Below are 16,191 nucleotides of genomic sequence, written 5' to 3' on the forward strand. Positions count from 1 at the left end.
GGGCTCACGCGCAGTGTCATTTCAGGCTCAAAAGTGTCTGGAACTGAGCAGGATTTTGTGTTTAGTATCGGGGGCTGATATGAACATTAGGAGAACCATATCTCAAACACTAGTTTTAAGATAAGAGAATCCAAGATAATATAAACCCTACACTAGTTGTCTATACTTTTCAATGTGAGATGCAAGTCTTATATTTTATACTAAAGATTCTAACAGATGTATTTTGGTGTTTTCAGTACAAAACATCTACTATTATTTGAATTTTATCTCATGTGTAGGACTCCTAGGACAAAACTTGACTTATTTTTAGAGAGACAATTCTGTCTGTGAAATTGGGTCTTCGGTTTATCCTTTCTCAAACGGAGAGAAGATTTCCTAATAAAGACAAAGATGGAGACGGAGACAAATGCAATTAGAGACGAAGATAATTATATGCGTGACATGTACCCTTTTTGAGTCGTCCCTTCTCCTACATATTTTCTAAACTCTTATTGAATGACTTTAAAAGTTTTAAATTATTATAAATATGTATTGATATTTGATAAATATTCTATTATTTTTTAAGCAATAATGGGGAGGGGAAAGGTTAGAGATTTTTCGTTATGTGAATGAGAAAGGAAATGAGAGAAACATTTTTCCTTTAGGGAGGAGACATAAATTTCCTGTCATCCTCGCATTGGGGATGGGGCGTGGACGGGGATGGGGCATGGACGAAGACGGGGATTCACTAAATGCCATTGCCATCTCTACTTCTTCAATGCTATTAAAAATTTTGAATCCTTGCGTCTTGAATTTGCTCTTCTAAGTCATAAGAAAAATAGAATCATTTGCCTAATACTAACAATTATCAGCTGAAGGACTTCTTTTTTAATATTAATTTGCATTAAACTGACTTTTTCGTTCATAAGAGATTGACAATCAAAAATATCATTTATGTTTCCCATTGCAATTTTCTAACCTTAGAATTTATTTATTTTTTTCCAAGCTCCACCAAAAGCACTCAGACTGTAATGGTTTTCTGGGAAAACTGTCAATTGTTGGATATGCCTGAAAATTTAATTGGACTTAGAAATATAAATTAAAATTTTCTAGCTAAGAAGGTCCACAAATGTTGATTAGATTAACAGTGTTTATGAAAATTCATGAAATTTTCTGCAACACATTCATCCTTTTGAACAATTAAAATTACTAAGTTTTCCTCGCCCTGATTTCCAAGTCTGTATTGACTTTGAGACTGAAACAGACAGGTGACTATTTTAGTCACAGATCTCCAGAGTGGCTTTGTCTTTCTTGATTCACGTAGCTTTCCAAGCCGGCCATGACTGGTATATCTGAAAGCCAATTGAAAAGGGTTAATATGTCACACAAAAACAAAGCAGTTTCAATCATTTATGTTTGATCTTCGGAAATTTCCAAGTCTTCATAAAGCTCAGTTTGTCTTTTGGGTGTAACAAGACGGAGAGCTCCATGTATCTTCACACCACAAAAGATTAAGTTGTTTAAGGACTTTACCATTTTGTAGCAACAGCATTTCTCCTTCAAACATGAATTGGTCATCAGGGCTTCATACTTGGATATTTTCCATTCTGTTGACCGCTTTGTTTTTCAACTTCTTGTTATCCTCTGCAAGTCAACCCTCTTATGCAGATCATTGTCAATCTGTTGTCCCTGAACCATCGATAACAAAGTACGAAGCTGCCCGGCTCTCATCTTTTCCTTTCCAAACTGGTTATTACGATGGTGGCAGTAGCATTCTCTCTCAGAACCCATCTGAGGGCTTAAAGTCACTCACCTTTCAGCCACAAAGAGTCTATAGAACTGACCAAGACGGTGTATTTAGTATATATGGAATTCTGGAGTTCGCATCTCAAAGCATCCTGGATTCTGTATACATTCATGCTAGAAGTATAATAAGTTTCAGGCTTGAAGGGCTGTGGTCAGAATCTTCTGGCAACCTTTGTATGGTGGGAAATGGTTATTTCTACACCAAAGAACGTAAGGCTCCCAAACTTCAGGTTGTCCTGAAGCTCAGTAATCTCAGGAATTCCAGTAGTAATATCACTACTTTGGTTACCGGAACTATGGAGAGCTTGAGTTCTTTGAATGCTTTGAGTTACTTTGAACCGATTTCTGTAATGTTGCTTCCAAGTTTGAATTATGAGTACACTTTGGTTTCAAACGAATCAGGGAAGGAGTTTTCTGGAGCAGATGATACTGTGAAGGGTTTACCCATCAATTCACTGCCCTCAAAAAGTTTCTGTTCAATATTGCCAAGAGTAGTTAATGAATTTAAATTGAGGTATACTGGTGACTGTGATTCTTCAAAAAATTGCGGACCTTTTGATGCAGCTGTTGGATTTTTGCCTACTACTGTTTCCTTTGAACAAATTCAGTGTTTGGAGGAGGAAAAAAGAATGCGAGTCCTGGTGGGATTTCCTAGCGGTAGGTACACTCAATTTTACCAGCCTTTCAATCTCACCACGACACTGATTGGGGAAGCATTGTGGGATTACAAGATAAATCAGCTGTGTATTGTAGCTTGCCGATTTTTTAACACCACAGGTTCTTTGTCTAATGCTCAAGTTGGGGATTGTAAAACAAGGCTGAGGCTGGGCTTCCCGGCAAAATGGTCAATCAGGGACACTAGTAATGTTGTGGGGAAAATTTGGAGCAAAAAATCTGTGAATAATTCAGGTTACTTTAATGAGATCATGTTCCAAAGTTCTCGTAGTCCTTTCAGGACGTTTCTAGGTAGGAAATATGAATATACAGAAATGGAAAAAGTTCGAAGCTTATGCTGGCCGAAAGGGAAGCTGAAAAAGAACAAGGGGAAGGGATTCCCAAATAGTTTCTCTAATGATATGCGATTTGATATGTGGGTTAAAAGCTCTAAGATTAACCCCTCTTGGGGCAACGCAGCTCCCCTCTTTGTTGGTGACCAGTTTTATAACAGATATGCACATCTAGCATATTCAGCAATTAGCCCAAACTCAAGAATTTCAGGATCTGCAGTTCAGGCAAATCTGAGGGATGACAGCCCTGTAAATATCAGCTACTTAATTAGCATCAACCTGAGATCTAATGTATCCTGGGGATATGAGATCCTAAAGTTTTCTGCTGAAGGAATTTATGATGTAGAAACAGGAAAGCTTTGTATGGTAGGTTGTAGAAATCTTGTTCCGAAGAATCAATCATTGATACATGACTCTATAGATTGTGAAGTTATTATTAATTTCCAGTTTCCTCCATCCAATCTGAAGATGAATGAAGGTTATATTGAAGGAAGCATCCAAAGCACGCGGGTGAAATCAGATTCTCTTTACTTTGAAAAATTTGATGTGATTTCACGTACTTATACTACCCCTGGAATTAAGAACTCCATTAGAAGGATGGATCTGGAGATCGTCATTGCTGTTATAACCAACACACTTGCATGTGTTTTCGTGGGATTGCAGCTTTTCCATGTGAAAAAGCATCCTGATGTGCTTCGCTTCATTTCAATTTCCATGCTTTTTATTCTTACTTTGGGCCACATGCTAGCTCTTCTTCTAAATTTTGAAGCCTTGTTGCAAAAAACTGTTGTGCTTGGAAGCAATGAATGGTTTGAAGTGAATCAGGTGCTCGTCAGGACATTAACAATGGTAGCTTTCTTAATGGAAGTTCGCCTTCTTCAGGTATCATGGTCTGCAAGATCAGCTGGTGAAAACCCAGAGGCCTTGTGGTTTGCTGAGAAGTCAACTTTGTTAATCTCTTTGCCATTATACGCAGCTGGAGCCTTGATATTGTTGCTTGTTAGCCGGAGGAATCGAAGCCATGATGATATGTTGCTTTCATTTCACCTAACAGGCCCTCAACATTCTCTTTGGAAGGACTTCAAATCATATGCAGGTTTGGTCTCCGATGGTTTTCTTTTACCTCAAATCCTACTCAATGCATTCAGGAACTCTAAAGAGAATGTTCTGTCCTCTTCATTCTGCCTTGGAACCACTTTTATTCATTTGTTGCCACATGCTTATGACCTTTACAGAGGTCACAGCTACGCTTCTGCTGGGTCATATTTGTACGCTGCTAGCAATTCTGATTTTTATTCGACTGCTTGGGATGTGATTATGCCTTTAGGGGGCCTATTGTTTGCTGGAATCACTTTGCTGCAGCAGAGGTTAGGAGGCCAATGCATTGTTCCCAAAAAATTCTGGGTGGGTGAACAATATGAGAAGGTTCCAGTTGTTAGTGAATCACAATTGCCGGAAAAATCTAGCCCTTCTGATGAGAAAATCTCAGCATGTGCAGACTCAGACTTGGAAGGTAACGAGTAATTATCTTGCTTATTTCAGCGGTACTAGCTGTAACTTCTTTGGATATGTACAAGTCATGGATTATATACACAGAAGAGTAACAGCAGACCGGATAAAGGGTTTTGTCATTATTGAATCAAATTAGTTGAATATTAATGGATGCCATATGTAGGAACTTACATATTATTTTGAGGCTCCACCAAATGCACCCAGATCATGGTTGTTTTCTGGGGAAACATTCAATTTTTGGGTACCTGTTTCAAATTTTATTGGGTGTTGAAAAGGTTCATAAATTTTGATCAGATGAACATCATTAAAGACATTCATGTTGAATCTTAGAATTCTATGAGATTGAAATCAGCACAATCATTAAAGGCCATAGCTCTCCAAGCTAGCCATGGCCTGTATATCATGAAAGGGAATGATACAGAAAGCTTAATATGCCAAAAAACTGTTACTTGATTGAGCCCAAAAACTCTAAATTATTTACTAATATAACTATTTAATCTGTTTATATTATGTTGACTCTACATAAGATTGAGTAGTTTAAGAATTTGCAATTCATTGACGGCTGCACTTATTCAATCATGAATCCTTCATTATTGCCATCCTGGTCTCACGCTTTGATATTTTCCTTTCTGTTGAGTGCTTTTTCTCTGAGCTCTGTGTTATCTTCCGCAGTTGGACTCTTATGCTGATCATTGTGAATCTGTTATTCCTGCATTACCCATAACAAATTTTGAACATGCCATTTTCCATTTTTCCTTTCAAAACTAGTTATTATTGATGCCCGCATACACACAAGAGATCGATTAAGCAATCAACAGATCCAAGGGATACAGGATCAATAAAAATAACTCCTTGGTTAACTTTATTTCAAGAAACTAATATAAATAACTGAATAATCAATAAAAATAACCTCTATAATTGGGGTTAGTCATCCTTTAAATTGTGTCAAAAACCTATTTTGAAAATAAAAATTCAACAAATACTGAAACAGGAAAATTTGACTGAAACTAAAACACAATGGAACAATCGTTCCATCGATGGGACACCCTTTTTGGGTTCAGTTCATGGTCATTCCATCAGTAATGATCTCGTTTCTTCAGTCATTTGACATTCTGTCAAAAGCAGGAAAATTTGCCATTTGCCAGTTCAGAATGGAACAATCCCGTTACACCTGCTCATTCATCATTCTGCCCAAATTAATGCCTCTGAAACAGCTCCTGGAATAGCAGTTCTAATACCCTGCTACTACTGGAACGTCCATTCCTAGCTTAGGATGCTTTTTCCACAATTCCTGCATCAATTATAACGGTGGTAATAGAATTCTGAATCAGGTGGATGAGTTTTCTAGTGGAAATGATGATGTTAGGGGTTTACCACTTAGTTCATTGCCCTTGAGAATTTTCTGTACAATAATTGCAAGCGCAGTTGATAAATTTAATTTGAGATACCCTAGTGATTGCAACTCTTAAAAAACTGAGAAATTTTTGGTGCAGTACTCTGATAATTTGAATACAATTGTTTCGTTTGAGCAGATTCAGTGCCTGGAAAAGGAAAACAGAAACGGCAATATGGTCAATCCGAGGCACTACTTATGCTGGGGGAAATTAAAAAAACTGTGAATCATTCAGGCTACTTTAATAAGATCTAGTTGAAAAATTCTGAGAGTTCTTCCTGGACATCTCCAGGTCTGAAACATGAAAACACAGAAATGACTGAAGCAAGAAGCTCATGCTAACCGAAAGGGAAGCCTAAAAGAACAAGGGGGAAGGGATATCCAAATGGGTATTCAAGTGATGCAATTCCGTATGGTGGAAGTTCTAAGATATGGGGTTGAAAGTTCTAAGATGAGCGCTTCTTGGGGTACAGCAACTCTGCTTTTCCATTGGTGACAAGATTTATGGTGGGTATTCATATCAACTGCATAAAAGTTAACGTGAGATTCTTAGACAAATCCCATATTTTATGGTGCACAGGTGGGATTTCACGTCGAAGGTGGGCCACAGCTCATTGAGAAGGGTAACAGGAGCTGCCCAAAGCATTTTAAGGACTCTTTGGCTGCAAATATCGATTTTCTTGTAAAAGAATTTAGTAAAATTGGAGTCAAGGACTCTGAGAACTTCCTTACTCAAACAAGCAGAGGGGCCCCTGTAGTTGGTAATCTTCCACCTAAGGCTAAGACGTCATTATAGATTCATTCTTTTGAAATGCTAATTTTGAGATTTAGACGCAGAGCGTTTTTTGACTAAGACATTCAAGTTAGGATTTCGATCATATTATAATGTTAGCTTGAAAATAATTATAAATAATCGCATGTTTATTTCTTGAGGATGCCTGCCTGCTAATAATTTTGGATTTTGTACATAGGAGTACATATGGATGGGGTTATTGAAGTCCTTATTCTTTATAATTTCCCCTTTTCTTATATTATCAGCCGGTTTGCCAAACACCAACAAGTATTAGCCGATAGACTTCTTTTTTAATATTAACTTACACTCATGCCTAATTTTAATATAAGCAAAATTATACATATCTATTTGGAGTACACAAATAGATATGCATAGTTGTATTGTTTCAAGATTTACTTCTTATTTTAATTTGCTCTTTGAGCTCATAGGAAATATAGAACCATTTGCCAAACACTGACAAGTATCGGCTGATGGACTCTTCTTTTTTTAAATATTAATTCACATCGAACTGACTTTTTTCTGAAGTTCTTAAGAGAATGACAACCGAAATTATCATTTATGTTTCCTACTGCAATTCTCAACCAGTGATGTAATTTATTTATTTTTTTCCAAGCTCCACCAAATGCATCCAGACTGTAATTATGTTCTGGGAAACTGCCAATTGTTGAGTTTGTCTTTGAAAATTTAACTTGACTTAGAAATATAAATTAAACTTATCTAGCTAATAAGGTTAATAAATGTTGATTAGATTAACAGTGTTTATGAAAATTCCTGAAATTTTCTACAACACATTCATCCTTTTGAACTATTAAAATTACTAATGTTTCCTCGCCCTGATTTTCCAAGTCTATATTGACTTTGAGACTGAAACAGACGGGTGACTATTTTATTCACATATCTCCAAAGTGTCTTTGTCTTTCTTGATTTATATAGCTTTCCAAGCCGGCCATGAATAGTATATCTGAAAGCCAGTTGAGAAGGGTTAATATGTCACACAAAAACAAAGCAGTTTCAATCATTTATGTTTGATCTTCGGAAATTTCCAAGTCTTCATGAAGCTCAGTTTGTCTTTTGGGTGTAACAAGACGGAGAGCTCCATGTATCTTCACACAACAAAAGATTAAGTTGTTTAAGGACTTTACCATTTTGTAGCAACTGCATTTCTCCTTCAAACATGAATTGGTCATCAGGGCTTCATACTTGGATATTTTCCATTCTGTTGACCGCTTTGTTTTTCAACTCGTTGTTATCCTCTGCAACTCAACCCTCTTATGCAGATCATTGTCATTCTGTTGTCCCTGAACCATCGATAACAAAGTATAAATACGCCCAGCTCTCATCTTTTCCTATCCGAACTGGTTACTATGCTGGTGGCAGTAGCATTTTTTCTCAGAACCCGTCTGAGGGCTTACAGTCACTCACCTTTCAGGTACAAAGTGTCATTGGAACTAACCAGGACGGCGTTTTAAGTGTAGCAGGAATTCTGGAGTTTGCATTTCAAAGCATCCACTACTACCCAGGAAATGTTTCAAATTCTGTATACAGGCCTGGGAGATTTCATGCTAGAAGTATAATAAGTTTCAGGCTTGAAGGGCTGTGGTCAGAATCTTCTGGCAACCTTTGTATGGTGGGAAATGGTTATTTCTACACCAAAGAACGTAAGGCTCTCAATCTTCAGGTTGTCCTGAAGCTCAGTAATCTCAGGAATTCCAGTAGTAATATCACTACTTTGGTTACCGGAACTATGGAGAGCTTGAGTTCTTTGAATGCTTTGAGTTACTTTGAACCGATTTCTGTAATGTTTCTTCCAAGTTTGAATTATGAGTACACTTTGGTTTCAAACGAATCAGGGAAGGAGTTTTCTGGAGCAGATGATACTGTGAAGGGTTTACCCATCAATTCACTGCCCTCAAAAAGTTTCTGTTCAATATTGCCAAGAGCAATTAATGAATTTAAATTGAGGTATACTGGTGACTGTGATTCTTCAAAAAATTGCGGACCTTTTGGTGCAGCTGTTGGATTTTTGCCTACTATTGTTTCCTTTGAACAAATTCAGTGTTTGGAGGAGGAAAAAAGAATGCGAGTCCTGGTGGGATTTCCTAGCCATAGCTATACTCAATTTTACCAGCCTTTCAATCTCACCACGACACTGATTGGGGAAGCAGTGTGGGATTACAAGATAAATCAGCTGTGTATTGTAGCTTGCCGATTTTTGAACACCACAGGTTCTTTGTCTAATGCTCAAGTTGGGGATTGTACAACAAGGCTGAGGTTGGGCTTCCCAGCAATATGGTCAATCAGGGACACTAGTAATGTTGTGGGGAAAATTTGGAGCAAAAAATCTGTAAATAATTCAGGTTACTTTAATGAGATCATGTTCCAAAGTTCTCGCAGTCCTTTCAGGACGTTTCCAGGTAGGAAATATGAATATACAGAAATGGAAAAAGTTCAAAGCTCATGCTGGCCGAAAGGGAAGCTGAAAAAGAACAAGGGGAAGGGATTCCCAAATAGGTTCTCTAATGATATACGATTTGATATGTGGGTTAAAAGCTCTAAGATAAACCCTTCTTGGGGCACTGCAACTCCCCTCTTTGTTGGTAACCAATTTTATAATCGATATGCATATCAAGCATATTCAGCATTACAGGCAAATCTGAGGGATAACAGCCCTGCCAATATCAGCTACTTAATTAGCATCAACCTGAGATCTGATGTATCCTGGAGATATGAGATCCTAAAGTTTTCTGCCGAAGGAATTTATGATGCAGAAACAGGACAACTTTGTATGGTAGGTTGCAGACATATTGTTCCGAAGAATCAATCATTGATACATGACTCTATAGACTGTGAAGTTCTTATTAATTTCCAGTTTCCTCCATCCAGTCTGAAGATGAAGGAAGGTTATATCGAAGGAACCATCAAAAGCACACGGGTGAAATCAGATCCTCTTTATTTTGAAAAATTTGATGTGACTTCAGCTACTTATACTACACCTGCAATTAAGAAGTCCATTAAAAGGATGGATCTGGAGATCATCATTGCAGTTATAACCAACACGCTTGCTTGTGTTTTCATGGGATTGCAGCTTTTCCATGTGAAAAAGCATCCTGAAGTGCTTCCCTTCATTTCAATTTCCATGCTTTTTATTCTTACTTTGGGCCACATGCTAGCTCTTCTTCTAAATTTTGAAGCCTTGTTGCAAAAAACTGTTGTGCTTGGAAGCAATCAATGGTTTGAAGCGAATCAGGTGCTCGTCAGGACATTAACAATGGTAGCTTTCCTCATGGAAATTCGCCTTCTTCATCTATCATGGTCTGCAAGATCAGCTGGTGGAAACCCAGAGGCCTTGTGGTTTGCTGAGAAGTCAACTTTGCTTGTCTCTTTGCCATTATATGCAGCTGGAGCCCTAATATTGTCGCTTGTTATCTGGAGGAATAGAAGCCATGATAATATATTGCTTGTGTTTCACCTAACACAACCTCAACGTTCTCTCTGGAATGACTTGAAATCATATGCAGGTTTGGTCTCCGATGGATTTCTTTTACCTCAAATCCTACTCAATGCATTCAGGAACTCTAAAGAGAATATTCTATCCTGTTCATTCTACCTTGGAACCACTTTTATTCGTTTGTTGCCACATGCTTATGATCTTTACAGAGGTCACAGCTACACTTCTATAGGATCATATTTATTCGCTGCTCGCAATTTTGATTTTTATTCAACTGCCTGGGATGTGATTATTTCTTTAGGGGGCCTATTGTTTGCTGGAATCACTTTGCTGCAGCAGAGGTTTGGAGGCCAATGCATTATTCCCAAGAAATTCTGGGAGGGCAATCGATACGAGAAGGTTCCAGTTGTTATTGAATCACAGTTGTGTGAGAAATCTAGCCCTTCTGATGAGAAAACCTTAGCTACTGCAGCCTTGGACTTGGATAGTAACAAGTGATTATCTTGCTATATTATCTTGTTTATTTCAGCTGTACTAGTTGTAACGTCTTTGGATATGCACAAGTCATAGATTATACATGCAGAAGAAAAACAGCAGATGGATAAAGGGTTCTGTCATTATTGAATCAAATTGCTTGAATATTAATAGATGCCATATATAGGAACTTACATATTATTTTGAAGCTCCACCAAATGCACCCAGATTATAATTGTTTTCTGGGCAAACATACAATTTTAGGGTATCTGTTTCAAACTTTATTGGGTGTAGAAAAGGTTCATAAATTTTGATCAGATGAACATCATTAAAGAAATTCATGTTGAATCAACAGAATAATTAAAGGCCAAAGCTTTCCAAGCTAGCCATGGCCTGTATATCACGAAAGGGAATGATACTCAAAGCTTAATATGCCACAATAAAAACAAAACAGTTTCAATCTGTTACTTGCTGTTTGTCCAAAGACTCTAAATTATTTACTAATGTTAAGTTTACATAAGATTGAGTAGTTTAAGACTTTGCAATTCATTGAAGGCTACACTTATTCAATCATGAATCCTTCAATATTGCCATCCTGGTCCCATACATCGACATTTTCCTTTCTGTTGAGTGCTTTTTCTTTGAACTCTGTGTTATCTTCTGCAATTGGACCCTCTTATGCTGATCATTGTGAGTCTGTTATCCCTGCATTACCCATAGCAAATTTTGAACATGCCATTTTCTATTTTTCCTTTCAAAACTAGTCATTATTGATGCCAGAACACACACAGAAGAGATTTGATTAAGCAATCAAGAGATCCTGGTGATTTGATAAACCACTATCGAATTGTATCAAGTAACTCCTAGGTTAACTTTATTGCAAGAAACTAATATGAATAATTAAAAAAAAGAATCTCTATTGTTGGGATTAATTATCCTTTAAATTGTTGTCAAAAACTATTTTTGAAAATAAAAGTTCAACAAAAACTGAAACAGGAAAATTTGACTGAAACTAAAACACAATGGAAGATTGTTCCATCGATGGAAAATGGGAAAATTTTTGCCATTTGCCAGTTCAGAATGGAACAATCCCGTTACCCCTGCTCATTCATCATTCTGCCCAAATTAATGCCTCTGAAACGGCTCCTGGAATGCCCTGCTACTACCGGAACGCCTGTTCCTAGCTTAGGATGCTTTTTCCACAATTCTGAATTAGGTGGATGAGTTTTCCAGTGGAAATGATGATGTCTGCCCTTGAGAATTTTCCGTACAATAATTGCAAGCGCATTTGATAAATTTAATTTGAGATACCCTAGTGATTGCAACTCTTCAAAAAACTGAAAGCTTTTTGGTGCAGTACTCTTTGATAATTTGCATACAATTGTTTCGTTTGAGCAGATTCAGTGCCTGGAAATGGAAAACAGAAACAGCAATATGGTCAATCCGAGACACTATTTATGTTGTGGGGAAATTAAAAAAAACTGTGAATGATTCAGGGTACTTCTATAAGATCTTGTTTAAAAATTCTTAGAGTTCTTCCAGGACATCTCCAGGTCTGAAACATGAATTCATAGAAATGAACAAAGTAAGAAGCTCATGCTAGCTGAAAGGGAAGCTGAAAAAGAACAAGGGGAAGGGATATCCAAACAGGTATTCAAGTGATATGCAATTTGATATGGGGTGGAAAGTTCTACGATGAACTGTAACATCTTTAGTTTAATAATCTGACCCACTGTCAAGATATTGTCTATTTTGGATATATAGTCTATCATGGTTTTGCTTCAGGGCTTTGCAACCCAAAACATGTCTTAATAGTTTAAGGAGCCCATAGACTATTTAATTAGTCAAATTCTCCTATCCTTAACTGATATGGGATATATAAACAAAGTATAGACAAACCCAATATCTTTCTCATGCTTTGCCGATGTGAGATTTCCTGAGGGTATCACATACATCTCTCTTACGGGAATCAATGTTTTCATTGAGGTTTGCCCTACCATCATTTAAGAGGATATGCAAAACCGCTTTAATACCATTTGTAACATCCTTGGTCCAATAACTTAGTCCACTATTAAGATATTGTCTATTTTAGACACATAGTCTATCATAGTTTTGCTTCTAGGTTTTGCAACTCAAAATACATTTTAACAGTTTAAAGAGCTTACAGATTATTTAATCAGTCAAATTCTCTCACCCTTAACCGTTATGTGATACATAGATAAAGTACAAACATACCCAACATTTCTTCTGTGCTTTGCCGATATAAGATTTGCTTAAGGGTAACATAACGCTTCTTGGGGTACGACAACTCCCCCTTTCCGTTGGTGATAAGATTTATGGTGAGTATTCATATCAAATGTATCAAGCGTAACGTGATACCTTTAGGTAAATCCTATATTAATAAAAAGAAATAAATTGGATTTATTTGTATATTCCACATCGATTAGGTAGGATGGGGATGTGACTTGGTGGAGTCACAACAAAGAAGGGCAGGTTGGGGCAAAGTTTCCACGACAGGAAAGAGAAGATGAGACAATGTGTTAAGGGGAAAGGTTGGATGGAAAAGGCACCATAAGGTGGGATAAATGAGTAACAATTTAAGTATTAATGATGAATTATTATTAAATAATTAGGTGATTTTAAATTAAGTATAATATAACATATAATTGTACCTAGAGTAGATTTCTCATTACATTCAATTAAATACAACATGTAACTAGTGGAATAGCAAACATGCAACTTGCGAGTACATGTGTCAAGAATATGTCAATTAGGATTTGTGTATAAAAGTTTGCGTATAAAAGGAGATCTTCTTTTGTTTTTATCTTGTTTCATAATCGAAGCATTGACCGGAGCAATTACAATGAATAAAATAAACAATTGATGGAGCCTTCACCAAAGAAATTCATGTGAGCAAACAGTTGACATATGAGTCAATGGACGCAATCAAGCTATTGCTTTAGGAGTTTGTGAAGGCATTACTTTTTCTTTTTTCTTTTCAAGATTGAATTATCATTGGTTAAATACAATGAAAAAAAATGTTATATTGTGTGTTTTATTAATAGTAGGTTGGGATAATTTGATGAAAAATTTAAAACGATAAAAATATTTTACAGAGTGAAAATAATAGATACTTTCATGTTAATTTGACTCAAATCGGAGTAATTTGAATATTAAATGGTTGGGTTAGGGTTAAAAATTTCAATTCAATTCTAATCCGGTCAAGTTAAAATTGAAAGTTTTTGACATGAAACCCGAACTGACACAACTCAATGACATAAACTGCCAAGTCTAATATAATACCCATTACTTATAGACAAATTTCCCAACATTGAATTATCATGGGTAGGGATCAAGTATTTGCAGGTAAAAACTTTGCTGAAGAAGACCAACATGTCAATCATGGCTTCATGTTAAATGATAAATTAACAAATCGATTCTATCCAAATTGAGCTTGAACATGTCCATAGTCAAGATCGACTTAAAGGTAAAAAGTTTAGCACAAGATTAACTCAAGATCAATTATGTTGGAACTTAGTCACAAGTAATTTAAATTTGGACTCCATCTGTGCTCAAATTCAAATATTCTATTTGATTTAAACTTGATTAGTTTATGAAAACGAATCTAATATTTAACTTAAACTCAATTCATTTCATTTAATTCAAGTTGCAATTCTAACTAGAACAACTTAAATTGAATCCAATCATAATAAATTTTGGCCATATCTTCCGTTTAAAAGGGTTAAGAAAGCACAACTTTTGGTTGAGCAAAAGTGGTAATTATAAAACAATAACTTCAGTAATATTCAAGAATTACAAAACCACAGCAACACACTTAACAATACCTCTCTACACTCAGTAGTCACTAGCACAAAAACATTTATTCACTTGAACAATGACTCACTGAACACTAAAAGGCTCTCAACACACACTCACTACTTGTGCACTAATTCACAGGACAACACCCAGCAGCAAAAACACTCACACTTTCTGTTTTTGAGCACCCTCTTGGCCGGGACATGGTCCCTATTTATAGTTGCTTATGTCGTTTAGTTGACCGACTTTGATCTTTCTTCATTCTTCTTGGAAGGTGGTGGCAGCAACTTGATTGGCGAAATTTGGACGCTTTTCTTCTTGGAAGGTGGCAGCAAGTTGCAAGGAAAAATTTGGATGCTTGTCTGTAAGACATAATTCTAAAGAGGCGCCGCAATTATTTAACACTTTTTTATTATAAACGGGAGAAAGTGGAAAAAAAAATTATAATAAAAAATATAAAGCAAAGAGAAAAAAAATGAAAATATACATTATTATATATGTTTTGATTAGTTAGGGTTGAAAAGTAGGTCTTTTCTTTTTATAAAAAGCAAGATAAGGTTAAAAGAATTATAATAAAAAGCTAAAGGCGCATTCACGGGCAAGTCTTTTGTTCAAGAAGATCAAGACCTTAATCTTCCGAAATAATCAAAGGTCCTACCTTTTCAACCCCAAATGTAAAGAAAAATGAATTTAGACAAAAAGTTCAAAAGACTTAAATTTAGACAAAGAGTATATTTTATTAAGTTGCTAATTTATGCCTCTTCTTACCCCATCTTAGAGTCATGGTTTTGAAACTTAGACTAGAATAGTCGGTTCAATCAGTTCGATTGGAGCTTGTTCCCTTATCCAATCTAGGTAAGACCAATATTTGTTTGTATTGTTTGACCACTTTGACTAGTAGTCAATTTGTCTGGGTTTGTCATTTGATCGTCAAGTCAAAGCGGATAACTTTTGATGTATTATATATTAGTAGAATTTTTATTTACTATATTTTGAAGGAATATAATTCGAATTTATTTAAATGTAATTCGGATTTTATATTTTAATATGTAAAGAAAAATTGTTTTAAATATTATTTTTTGTATTAATTTAAAAAGTAATCGAACGTAACCACACAGTAATTAGTCTAATTATCAGTTGATTTAAATTGACTGTTTGATCAATAACTGGTTTAAATTATATAATATTTTAAATAAACTCAGCATGGATACCCAATAAATTGTGTAACTTTTATGTTTTTTATATTCTCAATCAACAAAGAATAGTATAAAGAGGAAAGAAAATGGAAAGAGTTTGGAGGAAAAGTATATATATATATCTGAAAGTTCTTTCATTTTCCCATCAGCAATTTCCTTTTCTTCTGCTTCTTTAAAAAGAAGAAAGATGTGGGGGTTATTCTTCTTCCTCTTCATCTTCCATCTTCAAGTTGTTTGTTCATTCTCTTCTCCATCACCAATGCTTTGCTTCCCTGAACAAAGTGTTGCTCTACTTCATTTCAAGAACACCTTTTCCCTTCGTAAAAATGCTTCATTGTTTTGCGAGACCTTTGATTTTGATCCATTTAGTGGGTATTTTAAAACAGATTCCTAGAAAGAGGGTAGTGATTGCTGTTTGTGGGTTGGTGTCACTTGTGATAGATTCACTGGACATGTGATTGGTTTCGATCTTGGTTCGAGTTGGCTGGTTGGCTTTCTCCATGAAAATAGCAGCCTCTTGCGCCTCCACCATCTCCAGCAATAATTTCCTTGAATCGCATATCTCACCCAAATTTGGTAGCTCACCAAATTAACACATCTAAACCTTTCTTTCTCCAATTTGTTTGGCTCAGTTTTTACCGAAATGTCTTTCCTGTCTGATCTTATTTCGCTTGATCTCTCCAACTATGGCCTAATTATGGACCAACATGATTTCAACAATCTCTTGCGAAATCTAACGGAATTAAGATATCTTTATCTTGACTCTG

The 16,191-nt window shown here is 36.1% G+C and overlaps 2 protein-coding genes across 2 annotated transcripts; both read left to right on the forward strand.

Moving 5' to 3' along the window:
• The first annotated feature begins 1,544 nt into the window (after positions 1–1,544).
• Positions 1,545–6,493, forward strand: LOC123228069. The gene is made up of 3 exons (XM_044653307.1): positions 1,545–4,305; positions 5,837–5,919; positions 6,278–6,493. Exons 1-3 carry the CDS (start codon positions 1,545–1,547, stop codon positions 6,491–6,493), a joined length of 3,060 nt encoding a protein of 1,019 aa, XP_044509242.1.
• Positions 6,494–7,664: 1,171 nt separating this feature from the next.
• Positions 7,665–10,436, forward strand: LOC123228135. The gene has a single exon (XM_044653429.1). The coding sequence runs from the start codon at positions 7,665–7,667 to the stop codon at positions 10,434–10,436; it is 2,772 nt and encodes a 923-aa protein (XP_044509364.1).
• Positions 10,437–16,191: the final 5,755 nt, after the last annotated feature.

The sequence above is a fragment of the Mangifera indica genome, chromosome 1 (genome assembly GCF_011075055.1).
Source record: "Mangifera indica cultivar Alphonso chromosome 1, CATAS_Mindica_2.1, whole genome shotgun sequence".
Classification (NCBI taxonomy): Eukaryota; Viridiplantae; Streptophyta; class Magnoliopsida; order Sapindales; family Anacardiaceae; genus Mangifera; species Mangifera indica.

What these genes read in the sequence shown, in the direction of transcription:
- LOC123228069 (XM_044653307.1), top strand. Translation starts at nt 1,545, where the DNA reads ATGAATTGGTCATCAGGGCTTCATACTTGGATATTTTCCATTCTGTTG. An exon ending in TGCAGACTCAGACTTGGAAG is followed by an intron (nt 4,306 to 5,836) that starts GTAACGAGTAAT and finishes TCGTTTGAGCAG; the next exon opens with ATTCAGTGCCTGGAAAAGGA. An exon ending in TGGGGGAAATTAAAAAAACT is followed by an intron (nt 5,920 to 6,277) that starts GTGAATCATTCA and finishes TATGGTGCACAG; the next exon opens with GTGGGATTTCACGTCGAAGG.
- LOC123228135 (XM_044653429.1), top strand. Translation starts at nt 7,665, where the DNA reads ATGAATTGGTCATCAGGGCTTCATACTTGGATATTTTCCATTCTGTTG.